Source organism: Chlamydotis macqueenii, chromosome 9 (genome assembly GCF_036417535.1).
Source record: "Chlamydotis macqueenii isolate bChlMac1 chromosome 9, bChlMac1.mat, whole genome shotgun sequence".
Taxonomy (NCBI): domain Eukaryota; kingdom Metazoa; phylum Chordata; class Aves; order Otidiformes; family Otididae; genus Chlamydotis; species Chlamydotis macqueenii.
In genome coordinates, this window is record NC_141564.1 from 22,324,978 (window position 1) to 22,338,854 (window position 13,877).

At 51.0% G+C, this 13,877-nt stretch overlaps 1 protein-coding gene across 5 annotated transcripts in view; it reads left to right on the forward strand.

Moving 5' to 3' along the window:
- The first annotated feature begins 1,060 nt into the window (after positions 1 to 1,060).
- Positions 1,061 to 13,877, forward strand: part of TNIK (TRAF2 and NCK interacting kinase) — a 150,827-nt gene continuing 138,010 nt past the window's right edge. For all 5 annotated transcript variants that reach the window (XM_086754481.1, XM_086754482.1, XM_086754485.1 and 2 more), the window contains exon 1: positions 1,061 to 1,330. In XM_086754481.1, the coding sequence (XP_086610607.1) occupies positions 1,274 to 1,330 (57 nt within the window). In that variant the 5' untranslated portion in view covers positions 1,061 to 1,273. The remainder of the gene's footprint in view (positions 1,331 to 13,877) is intronic.

Genomic DNA, 13,877 nt, shown 5'->3' on the forward strand with positions numbered 1-13,877 from the left:
CAGCCTCCCCACGACCGCATGACTGTAATACAATTTCTTTTTTTCTTTTTTTTTTTTCTCTCTCGAAGCACATCTCCAATCAGAAAGCGTAAGAAAATCCCATCCGCCTGCCAATTGACTCATGTGTAGGGTTTCCGCTTCCCAGATCTGCATATTGTAAGCTCCTGACACAAGTTGATGTAAGCGCAGCTTCCATACGGTTCTCTCAAAGGCAACAGATTTTTTATACATATATATTTATATATGGCACCTGGCTTGGCAGAAACCACATCCGAAAAAGGGAAATAAGGAAAACAGCTGAAAAAAAGATGAATCTACCTAGCTATTGCTGGCTTTGGAGGGGGTTTGGCCAATTCCAAAGAGAGCATAAATCCCGTACTCGTACTCAGGAAGGGCATGGGAGCGGACAGGGCTAGCGCAGAGGGAGCAGGTGACAAATCCAGCTCCGACACCTGGATCCAGCTGGAGAAGGGGGATTTTTCCACCTGGGAATCCCGCAGTGCACGCAGCGGTCAAATGGCCCCTGCTTTGGCGCTGAGCAAGACCCGGCCCTGGTGCTTCCCCGCACTCCGGCCTGGCAGAATTTGGGTTCAACCGCTGAAATTTAGCAGCTTTTCACACCAGGAATCCGGGTCACTCGGATTTTTCCACCTGCTATTTTGTCACCAAACCGGGCTGGGTGTGTGTGGGGGGGTATTTATGTGCTGAATAAACCTTTTTTTTTGCAGGGCTTTGGGATCAGGTGCACCAGGGCCTGCGGGACACACAGTCCCCTTCTCCCACGCGGGTCCCAAACCCTCCGGAGGGTCCCCAGGGTGACGGGCTTGCGACACGGGCCTTGCCCCAGGGACAAGCCTCCTCACCCTGCCTGTCCCGGGGACCACCGCGGGGGCGGGCAGGGGGGCGGGCAGAGGCCCGGAGCCCTCACGCCCGCCCCGAGGGGCGGGCGTGAGGGCTCCGGGCCTCTGCCCGCCCCCCTGCCCGCCCCCTCCCCGCACCGTGACAGACAGCTCCGGCGGCGGGCTCGGCCGGGGAGGCGGCGATGCGATGCGCTGCCGTTGCCGCCGCCGCCATCCCGGCGCAGCCCCCGGCGTGCCCTGCCTGCCGGCAGCCCCCGGCCGCCCTTGAGGGCGGAAGGGGCAGGGAGGGCGGCGGCGGCGGCTTCTTCTCCTCCCTCCCTCCCTTCTTTTACTTCCCGGCGCCCCGTGTGAAGGAGAGGCGTTAAATAAACGCCAGTGGCCGTTCGGTTAAACGGCGCGGGGGGGGGGGAAACATGGCGAGCGATTCGCCGGCGCGGAGCTTGGACGAGATCGACCTTTCGGCGCTGCGGGTGAGGCCGGGGGGGGGATGCGGGAGCGGGGGGCCCCCCACACCTCCATGGGTGTGGGGGCTGTGTGAACGCACCTATGGAAATAGCGAGATATAGGCGCCTGCATCTGCATGCATATAGCCGTGTGTACGCGTGTGTGTATATACATACATATGTATGTGTGTCTGCGTGTGCCTCGGTCGCCCGTGGGCAGGTGTGTTGCGTGTACGCCCGTGCGGGAGATGCGCGGGGTCCCACCGGCGGGGCATGGTGGTGGTGGTGGGGGGGGGGGGATGGCGCGGGGTGGGCCCCCTTTAGCCGGTGGTTGGGGTGAGGGGCACCCCACAGCCCCCCCCCCCCCCCACGCCGGGGCTGGGCAGCGCCCGGGCCGCCCTCACGCACCCTGCAGCGGCACGGACGGGCAGGGGTGGGGGTGCGGGGCCTTTCTATCCATCGCCCCTTCCCTCCCACCCCCCCCCCCCCCCCCCCCCCCGAAAACGGAGCTCATCGTCTACCCTTGAAATGTCGGGCTCGTCAAACGTGTCAGCCTCTGCGTGGGCTGTGGCCTTATGTCCCCCCACTTTCCCTTCCCCCCTGGTCTATTTTTCCTGTAACTTTCATCCTTTTTCCCCTTTTTCCTTCATCCTTTTGGTCGTTGGGTTGGCATGGAGCGTGGAGAGGCGTTTGGAGAAGCAGCGTTTATTCGGGAGGCAACAGCGAGGCTGCTTCTCCCAACCTGCCCGCGTTGATAAATAAATAAAATTAATCAGAATTCGCTGAAGACTTGCACAAGTGGATTTTTTAGAGATATTATTTGCTTCAGTGCAGGGGAAGGAAAAAAAAAAGTCTGTCTTTATTCACTTGCCCTACTTTCTTCGTGGTGAGTTTCTGGTTGATTAATAGTGTGAGTGATGGCTCAGCAATACACCGTGCAGAGGAGATTGGAGTGGGGGGACCATCCGGCTTCAAACCAGACCTGGAGCTCTTGTTTCCCCTCTTGGGTGGAAGCTGCCGTGGGAGGGAGGTTGCTGGAGCCGGTGGAGATAATCCAGGAAAGCAGTGTCATTTGAGGGGGGGAAGGAGGCTCTCTCCTTCTCCTCTACCTCCTGAAAATCTAATTTTCTTATTTTATTTTTTAACGTCTGCTTTAGGAAGCTTATTTGAACTAGGGCACCATTTATTTTTAAAAGCATATCCACGCACACTTAGTTTTTTTTTCCCTGTGTTTGTGGCTTTTTAATGGCAATGCACACCAGATAACAGCCAGGGTTTTGTTTTCGCTTTAGGAGGAAATATATATTCCCTCCTGTCCCCTGAGACCCCCCGGCAGCGCCTGGTCTGCGAGCAGAGTGGTGCTGGCATTTCAGGGTAACCAGAGACAAGGGGATCTGAAACCCCAGCGGGTTTATATGTGCAAAGCTGTGTTCCCAGCTATGTTCCCCCTCAACAAGACCCCCAGGACTGCTGCGGGGCTGCCCAGCTCCTGGTGCTGGGGCCTCTGCCCCATCTCCAGCGGGGAGAGACCTGCTGTGGGGCTTTCCTGTAAATGCTGAGATGTGTTGGTTTGTAAGACAGGAACAGGAGCTTAATTTGCCAAGGAATAGATCTTCTTCTAAACTAAGCTCTTTTAGCACTTAGAATAATTGTTAAAGGTCATAAATTTAGCAGATAGGGCAAAAAGCGTGAATCATTCCACAGGGTCTGAATCAGAAATCGATAGTAAATTTGCTGCCTGAGCACAAAACATGGCAGGGAGGAGTAATTCCCCAAGCCTTGCAAAATTTCATGTGTTAGAAAAGAAGTGTCACGTTGCTGCGGGTTTGTAGATGAGTCTGGATGGAGGAGACGTTGCTCTCGTGCCTACGTGTTTGGAGGGGTGAGAGCTGGCTGCGTGAAACGCTGGGAGCAGGTAGCAACTCCGAATCTGGCGAGGAGGGGATGATTGGTTCCCAGAAGCGGGGAAAGGAAACGCTTGGGCCGCTTATCTCCAAGTTTGAGTCACCAAAATGTTCCAGGAGGCTGGGTTTTATGAACAACAAGCAAATACATATAAAAAAAAAAGGTGGACTTTTGACTGCTGGTTCACCCCGTCCTTTGCTTTGCCTTCCCTCCTTCTGTCAGCGTGGAGGAGGGTGGATTTGCGGAACGAGAGCGTGCTGGTGAGGGCTGAGCAGGGCTTGGCACGAGGAGAACCCTGCGTGCCGTCACTCATTTCAGCTTGCCTTTGCCCGCTAGCTTTACGGGGTAGGATTTGTAGAGCCGGGCTGAAAGGTAACCTAGGAGGTAGCAGGCGCTTCTGGTTTTGCCACGTTAAGAGTTTATCCTGGCCTCGCAGTCGAGCTCCGCCGCAGCAGCGCATCTGCTTGACGCGCTGGCGGCTGGGCCGGGAACAAAGCGCTGAATTCTGATTAAAATGCACGGCTTGGCACATCGAGTAAGCACACTTCGGGCTCGCTCCTGCCTTCTTTGCGATGTGTTTCTATCCATCATTGCTCATTGCCATGGTACCCGAGTGTCCCCGTGTCGGTGCGGAGGGCTGAGCATGTAAGGAAGGGCAGGGTGAAGCCTTTGACATCAGAAAGATTTTTAAAATAGAGATCTTCCGGTGGTGGTGCTGGTAATGAGTATTGTTAATGTTGCAGAAAACTGTAATTTAAAATGATGGGGCCATTGAACAGGTAGTGCTGCATATTATACTGACAAGGGGATAAGATAAACTACATTGTAATGTTCTTTTGTACGGGCCGGGAGATATTTTTGCTGGTCCACTCAGCATGTTTAATAGCCGAATGACCTGGCAGTGCTATTAGCAGAATAATGATTAACGAGGGGATTCGGGCGGGCTGTTGACAGGCATGTTTGAGAGGCAGATTTTTGCAATGAAAGGAGAATGAGGGCGAGGAGGGATGCAGTGGGCCACACGCTCTGGCAGTAAATGCACAGCTGACCCGAGAGCAAGCAGAAAGATGGGGCTGGGTTTGGGGTTTTTTTCTCCGCCCTTTTTTTGTCTCGGCGAATGTGAGAACCTGTCATCTTGTGCTGAAGGCAGTGGCCTTGATCCTTCTAAAATATTCAGGTCAATAGCTTTTCCTCTGCTGCATCCATCTGCAGGGACGGGCCTCAGGCTGACGTGCCGGCGGTGGCAGTGGGCTCTTCTGCAGTAGCTGCCACAGCTGGATGCATTTGGGGTGCTTCGCAAGGTGCGTGGGAGGGGATAGAAGCTCTCTGGGAGGAAAACCTTTCTCAGGGAGCTGATAAGGCCCCCGGGTGGGACAGGTTTGGGGCAAGCAAACCTCCCCACTCACAGCTGCTCCTTGTCTGCTTGGTATGTCACCTTGGGTTCTCAGCTTGGATCCCAGCTGAAGGCTGGGGGCTGGTGAGGCTCGCCTGGGTGGTATGGCTTGGCCAAGGACTTCCCGCAAGCCTGGGAATTTAAAAAGAGCCTTTTTGGGGAGGGAGTAACTGTTTTCTTCATGTACCTGGATGATGCTTTTGTTTTGAACTCATTAACAAAGCCCAAGCTTTTGCTATTTACTTCAGCAAAGTGCTGACCGTGCACTCTCTGGAAACTGGATCCTGAAATCGTCGGTTGTTTTGGGAACGCCTGGCCTTTAATGCTCGGGCTTGGAGGGGAGACAGCACAGAATTAAGGAGCTGGGGGGTATTAGCTGTTGCTGGGAAGAATTGGATGAAACCCAAAAATGTCACTACTCTTCCTTTAGCTTTGCTTTGTGTAGAAGTGAAGTTTCAGTAGCCATTTGTTTGCATTAGCTGATCATTGTCAATGAAGATAAAAGCTCTCATATTAAAAATAAAAAAAAACCAAACCCAAACACAAAACCCAAACAAACGTGCTGACATTGTCCTGTTTCCAGAACTTCATCAATTTCTGGCATATTTCAGCATCATTAAAGATTTAGGAGAAGGTCTAATGGGGGATAAGCGTTGCAGGCCACCACTCAGGAGCATTATCCTGGCAGCGTTATGTTAGGCTGCTTCTTCCAGCACCTTTTAAAAAAACTCTGTAGCTCAACAGAATTTGGGCAGCTTTTGCAAAGGTCACCTTCTTCCTACGTAGAAAGGGGAACAAATTTGACTAGAGATGACTTCTGGAGATTAAAAAAAGACACGAAAAGCTTGCTTATTTGTGCTGTGTTTTGCATGATACGCTACCATGCAAAGTTTGGGACGTATCTTCAACAAATAAATAGATGTAGCCACAGTTCCTGAGGATAGACGCTCTCAGGAGTCTTCCATCACAGACTTCATTGTCCTCTTCCAGTGTGATTCAGTGCGTGTGTAAGCTATGGACCATGACAGTCTCCATATACTTTGTGTACTTTTGAGCCTTTTTTTTTTTTTAACTGTGAAACCTTGGCAGCACAATACCGGTTTCTGAATCATCCCAAGGGGATGACAGTGTCCAACTCTGAGCCATTTTTCTGCATCTCGCTTCCACTCCTTGGGCCAGGAGTGCTGACAGTGGTGCAAACGCTCATCTCCTACACATGCCTGTGTGCTCGTGAAAAGTTAAAACAGAAATGAAGCTGTCTTGTGTCTAATCCTTCTGGTTTGGTTGATTTTCATTTATTTATTTATTTATTTATTTCCCCCCACTTCACCTTTTGGAGTTTTGCAGCCCAGATGCTGCTCTCCTGCAGTTCTCCTTGTGTCCTTCAGCACTGGCACTGTGGTTACTCTTCCTCCTCTTTGGAGATCTTCCACAACACAGAAGTGTATGGTGTTTTTAAAGGCGTGGAGAGTCTCTCTGTTCTCCTGTGCTGGTCAGCTGTAAAAATTAACAATTTGGAGTGAATTTATAGCAAAACATGTGCTTAAGCAGGTTGAAGTTTGAGCACAAGCGTATTGTTGAACTGAAGTTTGAAAGAACAAAGAATATTTGATCGGTGTGCATGTTTAAAATAAAGTGTCTGATTTTTAATCCATGCAGGAAGGAGCAGTTAGAGGAGGCTTTTATCCGTGCTACGTAAAGGTAGTTTCTATCTGCCAGGCTCTAGTAGATGTCGTGGTACGGTTTGTGTGGGGTGAGGGGGTAAATGGTTTCCATTTGATCTGTATGTAAATCTCCACAAATGAATCGCCCAGCTGAGGAAGAGATGTCCTTGGAAGTCGTCATTCACGTGGGGTCAGGTCACACGAAAGCTGCTATCGCCTCCTGGGCTCAGGCTCTGAGCTGCTCTCTGGAAACCCTAACTCCTTCTAATGCAGCCCTGGTCACTTTGCAAGGGTAATTACAGACATTGACAGGAGTTCTCAGCCTTCGACCTGCAGACCACGGATGGAGTATTGATCCCTGTCTCGTTTCTTCATGCCTCAAATATAAATGGGGAGAATCCTGTTAGATTTCCCATGCTTCTCCTGGTAAAAAGCTACATACAGGCACAAGGGTGCACGGCGTGGAGGAACAGCATCGGTAAAAGCTGTTGTGTCTTGTGGTGGGGAGAATGGTGTTTCGGCACCGGCTGCTCTGCAGGTACCCTGCTCGCCCGTGGGAAGCATAGAGCCTCGGTCACACGAGGTTTGCATTTGCTGCAGAGGTCGAAAACCACTAGCTTAAGTCATTGATAGCTCCGTTCAATGAGGGGTTGTATTTCCCACTTATAAAGCCAGTAGCTTTGATTTCCTTACCCCCTACGCCCATCCCCATCTCCTGTGCCCTTTTGTCACTTTGAGCCCTGGCTCTGCTTTGAAACCGATGGACTGTCTGCTCTGGGCTCAGGAACACAATTTGTATAAGCGAGGTTTAATGTTCCTTGTGTAAATCACTTAGGATTCTAAAGGAGGATTGTTTAACAAACATGGTCCTTGGGAAACGGAGACTCCCTTTGTGTTCCCCCTTCGTGGTGGTTTCAAGGTGAGCCCTGCAAGGGGCTCAGCATCCCCTTCCGCATCCTGAGGATGCTCAGCACGTAGGGCCCAGCCCTGGGGTGCTGCTGCAGTGGTTTGTTAGTGAAAGGAGAAGAAAAGCCACCAAGGTTGGAAAACACCGATAAGAAGTTTGGTTGGAACTCAGTTCTGTCTCTGCACGCCTGATTTTGTTTTGTAATGGCCAGTCAGAAAACCTTCCTCCTCTTTGATCGAGAACCTTGCTTTCCACGTAAATTTTCTGCGGTGCTTGCCAGAAGTTCAAGGTTGTGTGTCGGTAGTAAATGATGGACAATTGTGATTGTGCAGGCAGCGCTGGAGTATCCAGACGTGTCGTGCGTAGCTGAGAACTGACATTTCCTCCTGTACTAGGTGAGCAAACAGCGTGCGCTGCCCCGGCCTTGGCTGCCGAGCTACCCCGCGTGCGGCGGGAGGCACACGCTTTGCTGCAGGTGGCCGGCTCTCCTGTGCTGCAGAAGCCCTGCTAGATGTTAACGGCTTCGTGCAAACACCACCCTCTTGCCAGTAAGTGGGACCCGAGCGGTTCGCGTGGTCCTGTCCTTCCTACGTACCCGCTCGGGCTGAAAACAGCTGTGGCCTCTGGCAAGCGCGGCGGCCGCTTAGTTTGTGCAGCGGGCTGTGAGCGGCGAGTTGCTCTTCTGAGTAAAGCCTTAGCAGTCTGGAGTTTAACATCCTCTCGGTTTTAAGTGCTGTTGCTGCAGCGAGGGCGCGTGGATGTGTTTCTGCTCACGTGAGTGCACGTGTGGTTTCCAGCTTCAGAGTGCGTGGAACCTTTTGTTGCAGTTTTTGCTTGTTTCCTCCAGCAGTGGTATTTCAGAGAGCAGAACGAAATAAATTGTTTAGCTCTCCTGAAAGCAGCGCTTCTGAGAAGCCAAGGATATCGCATAGGATGCGTATTCCTTTATAAACTAACAAAGAATCAAGAATTTAATTTAGGTGGCTGACACTTCCCCCTCCTTCTAAAAATTCTCTTTGCTCCTAATTTTGAAGCTCAGCAGGAAAAAGCCCACTGCCAGCTGAGTCATGTGTTTTGTGACAGAAGTGACTGTTTGGGACCGTGCCCTTAATCTGCTGGATAGAGACTGGGATGCATCGGAGGCCATAGAGCCTTTGCCGAGGAAGAGATTGCACAGCTTGAATCTAATAAAATGTGTCTAATAACCGCTGTAGCATGCTGCAGAAATACAAGAGATCAAAGCTTCGCAGGCATTTATTTTCATAATTTGTGGGTCAGATCTTTGCAGGACTAATTGGGTGCTGTTTGATGTCCAGGCAACAATAGAAATCTCCCTGTAAATCAGAATAGATTTGCCTTTTCCTTTCTTTCGTACACAAGCGTAAAAGCTTGGTATGATTTTGAGATGAACTGGCAAAAGCGGAGGTACGGATCTCCTCCCTACCTCGCTGCCATCTTTTAGATGCGTTAACAGTGTGGGCTGTGCAGCCGATACAGCGACCAGCACAGCTGCATTTACCCCGTAGCTGGTGGTCCTTCTCACGTTGGTGCTCCAGGAGCACAAAGCCTGCAGGTTATTGCCTACCACGCTTCTGCTCCCCAAAGCACGAACCGAGGTGAAGCCAGAGAACGAGCTGTGATGGCGCAGTTTGTGGGTTCTCGGTAGTCCCGTTACTCAAGGGATGTCTCAGCTTTGCAGGTGGTCACCCCCAAAACGCAGCGAGTCAGGTTTGCTGTGTGCTTGTGGGGGCAGTGACAAAGCCCTTAAGCTTGTGTTTTGTGTTTTATCCTCCCACTGAATACTCGTGGTAGGTGTCTGTGAGGGGCTTTGCTCGTGTGTCTGCGGATGCCACTGTTTTGGGAGGAAAGAGAGATGGATGTGCAAGGAAACTGTGTTCTTGGAGCAAAACCAGAGGCCAAGGCAAGAAAATTTAAAGGGCTTTAAATGCATTTTCTGGCTATGCAGACAGGCTGTCTTCCCTGCCATAAATCTTCAGCCTTTGGGTATTGATTAGCTTCAGTAAATAGTGTGATGACTCTGCTCTTCCTGTTGCTGTTCCGTGGGATCGGTGCGTTAGGACAGCTGAAGAGGCTGTAATAGCTAAAATGGGATTCCAGGAGTGAGAGCGGTTTACAAATGCTCTCCGAAGTGAACCTCGCAGCCGGTGTGACTGTGTTTGCTATAAATACAAACACAGAGCGCTCCACTGGTCGCCGGGCTGGTAATGGCCGTGTTTTGTAATGGGCAAAACCGCCTTCCCCGAGCCAAGCGCCCTGCGGTGACTGTGCCCTGCCCTGGCAGGGATGCCGTCCTCTCCTGGTTCTCTGGCTGGGGAGCTGTGATGGGTACGTTGCGTGGTGGGGTTGAGGGAGAGGAGCGGGAACAGAGGGGAGGGGCTGGAGTCCTGGAAATGTGGGGCTGCTTGGCTAGAAAATGGAAAGTGGCTGAAAATGCCTCTTTTTCTATCTGCTCTGTTGACGGCTTTAATATTTTCTCCAATATTCATCTGTTGCTGGGCATAGTTCAAATTAATTTTGTTTGATGGGCTTTGCCCCTGCTCTTGAGGGCAATGATGTGGTGCGGCAGCCTGGAGGTGCTTGTGTTTGAGCACTGGGCAAGCCCCGTATCCTTGGAAAATCGTCATGGGAAGGTATGAACAGAGCAGGACAGTGGCAGGGACAGCAGCTTGTTGTCCCTGTGGCGCAGCGCTGGGAGGAGGGATGGAAAGCTGCTTTAGATATTGGATGCTGTAGCTGAAAACCCATCCGGAAGACTTCCCATTGGCGTGCCCAGTGTGACAACCTGTAGCTGCACTGCAGTGGAAAAGCTCTTCCAGAGGCAGCTTGGGCCGTGGAATGAAACCCCAGGTTGCTCTGGAGACAGTGGATGGCGAGACAGGATGGAGCAGATGTAAAATTAGCATAACAATATACCTGGAATTCAACTTGAAGGAAGTAATTGAAGACTGGTTGTCGCTTATGATGGTGACCTCTGCCAAGATGACTCATGCCGCAATATAATATGAGTCACTTGTTAATGATGGCCTGTTAAGGAGAAAGTGCCAAATCCCCGTAACTTCTTCATTGTGCAGTACAAACGCCAGGATGAAGAAGGGTGTTCAGGATATTGTTACATAAAAATAGCTGATGCTTAAGAGCATCGAAGCACCTTTAGTTGGCTCTGGGGGACTCTTGTATGAAAAGGCGAAGGCCCTGAGCAGAAATGCTGCTTCTTCTTTGGCCTTTGTTTAAAAGAGTCACATAACGCACTTTGTACTTCTCCTCCCCAGCCTCCTGCGTTGACGTGGTGTTTCCCGAAGGTGGGAACCCTGATAGCTCTTGTTCCTGCTAGATGGCTCAGCCAGCCGAAGGACAAGTGCCTGCTGGTGGGAGGGAGGTGGGTAGGTGTAGGTTGTGCAGTGGGCATGGAAAGCCATGGCTGCCTTTGCAAGGGCTGCCCAGCAAGGGCGTAGCATGGGGAGGGAGGTCTTGGGGGCAGCCTGGCTGATGGGAGAGCAGGAGGGTAGGAAGAAGATCCTCCATGAGAAGGTTTGATGGGGAGCCCTGGGCTGGAGACCTGCAGTTAGGAGCCTGGGGGCCGGGGGAGAGGGAGGCAAAGAACTGACAATCTGAGGCCATGTTGTCCCCTGCAGCGAGGGCTTGGCCAGGCACAGTCTCTCCGTGAACTCCTCGCCTCCAACGAGATGGGTGCAGGGTGAGAAGCTTTTTATGGCTGTAAGGAACCTGTGGTACTCCTGTAGCAATTGACTTGAGCACTTGCTTGTTAATCATCTACTAGCTGTCTTAAATGCTTCCTCATATTGAATTCGTGTTTTTTCCTCAATAAATGAGGTTTTGCAATCCACAGAAGAAAGCGAGAGCCTGGTGTGAAGGTGCTTGTGACCAGGGACTGCAGCTCGCCAAGCAATGATGCCCTAGGCACTCTCTTCTCTGCCCTTCCATGTAGCAGAGGGACACCTTACTTCTGAGGAAGGGCTTCTGACTTGAAAAAGCCCAATGATTTTGTCTGTGGTCATGAAATCCTGTGAAGTCTTGACACCAGGAGTTAATCTGAGAGGGAGGGAGTATTTTTTCCTAGATCTCATAGTTGTAGAGAAGCATGGAAAAAAAAAAGGCCTTCCTCAAAGATCGTAATCCAAAGGGCAAATAGAAGACTCAAAGTAGTTTATTGAAAATTCAGAAGACAAAATGGTGATAAATATGTGAGATGAGGCCTTGCCTTCTTTCTTCCCTGAGTGGTGCACCACAACAGCTGGAGATCCCTGGGCTGCTTCTGCTGTGCTTTCTTTTTGAGAAGCTGTCTACTTCTGCCATCCCTCTGTCACCTCTGTCACCTGCTTCAGGGTGTATCTTGCCCTCTGCACCTTGCTTATCTGCAGTCCAGATGAGACTACCAGATTCTACTGCCTTACGCAGCACCAGTGTGGTCCTCAAGGAGACAGGAACATGGTGGTGAAGGGCTGTGGAGGAATGCTGAGGAGATGGGAAGGGGTGGAGCTGAAGGAAGCAGGCTTTGCATCCAGATGTTGCTGTCAAGGCAATCTGAAGCAGCCAAAGGACATTGAACGTAGGAGTGGTTGCACTGCAGAAAATTGGTGTGTAGTACCTTAGGAATGGATCTCTCTGAGACACTGAGGAACATCTCATCCTGAAAAGAAACTGCCAGTGTAGTGGGACCTAAATCTTCTGCAGATCTTCATTTTGTCTTCCTCCTTTGGTAATTATCATCCTCTTCGTTAGCAAGTTCCCACCGTTAGTGTAGTGGTCCTGCTGCTGTGGCAGCTCTTGGGAGCTCTTGTTGTGGCTCTCTTGCCGTCCTTGTCAGCTTCAGTAGCAGAGGGGACCCACAGTAAGGAGAGTTTTTGCTCTTTGGTAGAGCAAACCAGTGCTGTTGGTTTTCACTGAGCAGCTGGATCCCGAGTGCTGGCTTCTGCTGGGTTGATCTCCAGACTGACCCTTTGAGCTGGGGGTGCCCCAAGAGGACTGTAGTTTCTTTGCCATGAGTGGAGTTGGGGTAGAGCACTACAGGCTGAGGGACGGCTGGGCTGTGTCTCCATCGTGTCTTAGAGATGTTTGGGCCTGGGAAGGCCAAATGTCCTTTACCTGGAGACCCACGCTTCCCAGGTGTGCCACTCACATCCTCTGAGAAACACGTGGAGTAAAAGCATTACACTTTTGAATAGACAAAGGCTTTATTGTGTGGTTCAAAGGGAGGGACACCTTGTAGGTAGACGGACCATGGCCCCCAAAAAAATGAACCAGCGTGTTTGACGAGGGAGATAGGGGATAAGTTCAAAGCTGGAGTTGCTTTCTCAAGACCCTTTCACAATAAGTTGTGGTTTTGCTTTCACTGGTTGGCGTGACCTCTTCCGTGCCGCTGGTGTAAAGCGAAGTGCCTGCACGGAGGAAATGTCCTCGAGAGAAGATGCAAGAGCCCTCCCTGCTCATTATCAGAAATGAGTAAAACTGCTCCGAGCCAGTCTGTCTGCCTAAAAATAGAAGTGGTGGTGGGGGAGGGACTGTCTTCTGTGTTCGTTTGCCCTTGATTTTCATGACATTTTACTGCTCTACATTCTGTGTCTTGTAGGGGAGCCTGTGTGTCCTGGTCACACTGGAGCAATTCACGAGGGCACGTGCTCGTGTCAAAAACCACAGAGGAGGGAGGCTGAGAAGCTTGTTCAGAGTTTAGCAGTTAACTCGCAAAGCGCGGTTGTTCAGGTTTATTCTCTGATTTGCCTGCTCCTCAGAGGTTCAGAGCTTCTCCCTTGGTGTGATTGTGAAGCCTCCCCTGGGGCAGGTCTGTAGAAGCGATGTGAGGGGCAGCGAGGCTGTGGGGTGGGATGCGAGGTGGTGGGAGCAGGGGCCATCTGTCACGTGTGCACCTCGCTAGAGAGTCATTCCTCGGTTGAGGGTTGCAGTATCTACTTTGCAGTTAAGGGGAAAAAAAAATAAAGGAAAAAAAATCACTTATGAGACTTAATGACTGTGTTATTGTTATTCAGCATTTAGAAGCAAAGTTTCGTAACTGCCTTGTGATATCAGCGTTTATGCTCTTTGTCAGGATTATGCAAGCAGCTCACCTTGTGATCATGAAATACTGAAATGTGCTTTCTAATGCTTGCCCTCTGTTTCTCAATGAGTCCATAAAACCTCTTCTGCTTTCCATTAATTATGGAACAATAGGACATTTTTCTCTTCTCTTTTTAAAAGAGCTGAGCCTTTTTTTTTTTTTCCCCTTTTTTTCTTCAAGTTCTTGAGCCAGCTGCTTCTCTGAGACCTTTCTCTTCCGTGTAGCTAGACCAGAGTGGACATCCCTTCTGTCCTTCACTGCACTGTCTTTTGCCACTCAGGGGGACGCAGGAGATTTGTGGGCCCGTCTTAGGAGCAAAGGTCTTGCTGTACTGGAGCAGTCCCAGCTGGTGCAGTGGCTGGTGCTGGCACTGGTGCGGTTGATGCAATCTACCTACAAGGTTAGCCGAGGCAACTGGGAAAGGTGGAAACGGGTTAGGATGGGATAACATTCCTTCCTTCCTAAAAGAGCTGAAATACTACCTTGCCTGTTGATACTCAGTTGTTTTCCCACTAGAAGTTTCTGTTAACGCCAGAAGCAGCCCTTTCTGCGTCCCACCAGAAGTGCTTGGAGTGCCTTCCCGCAGGCTGCAGTGACTAGCTAGAGCTGGGGAC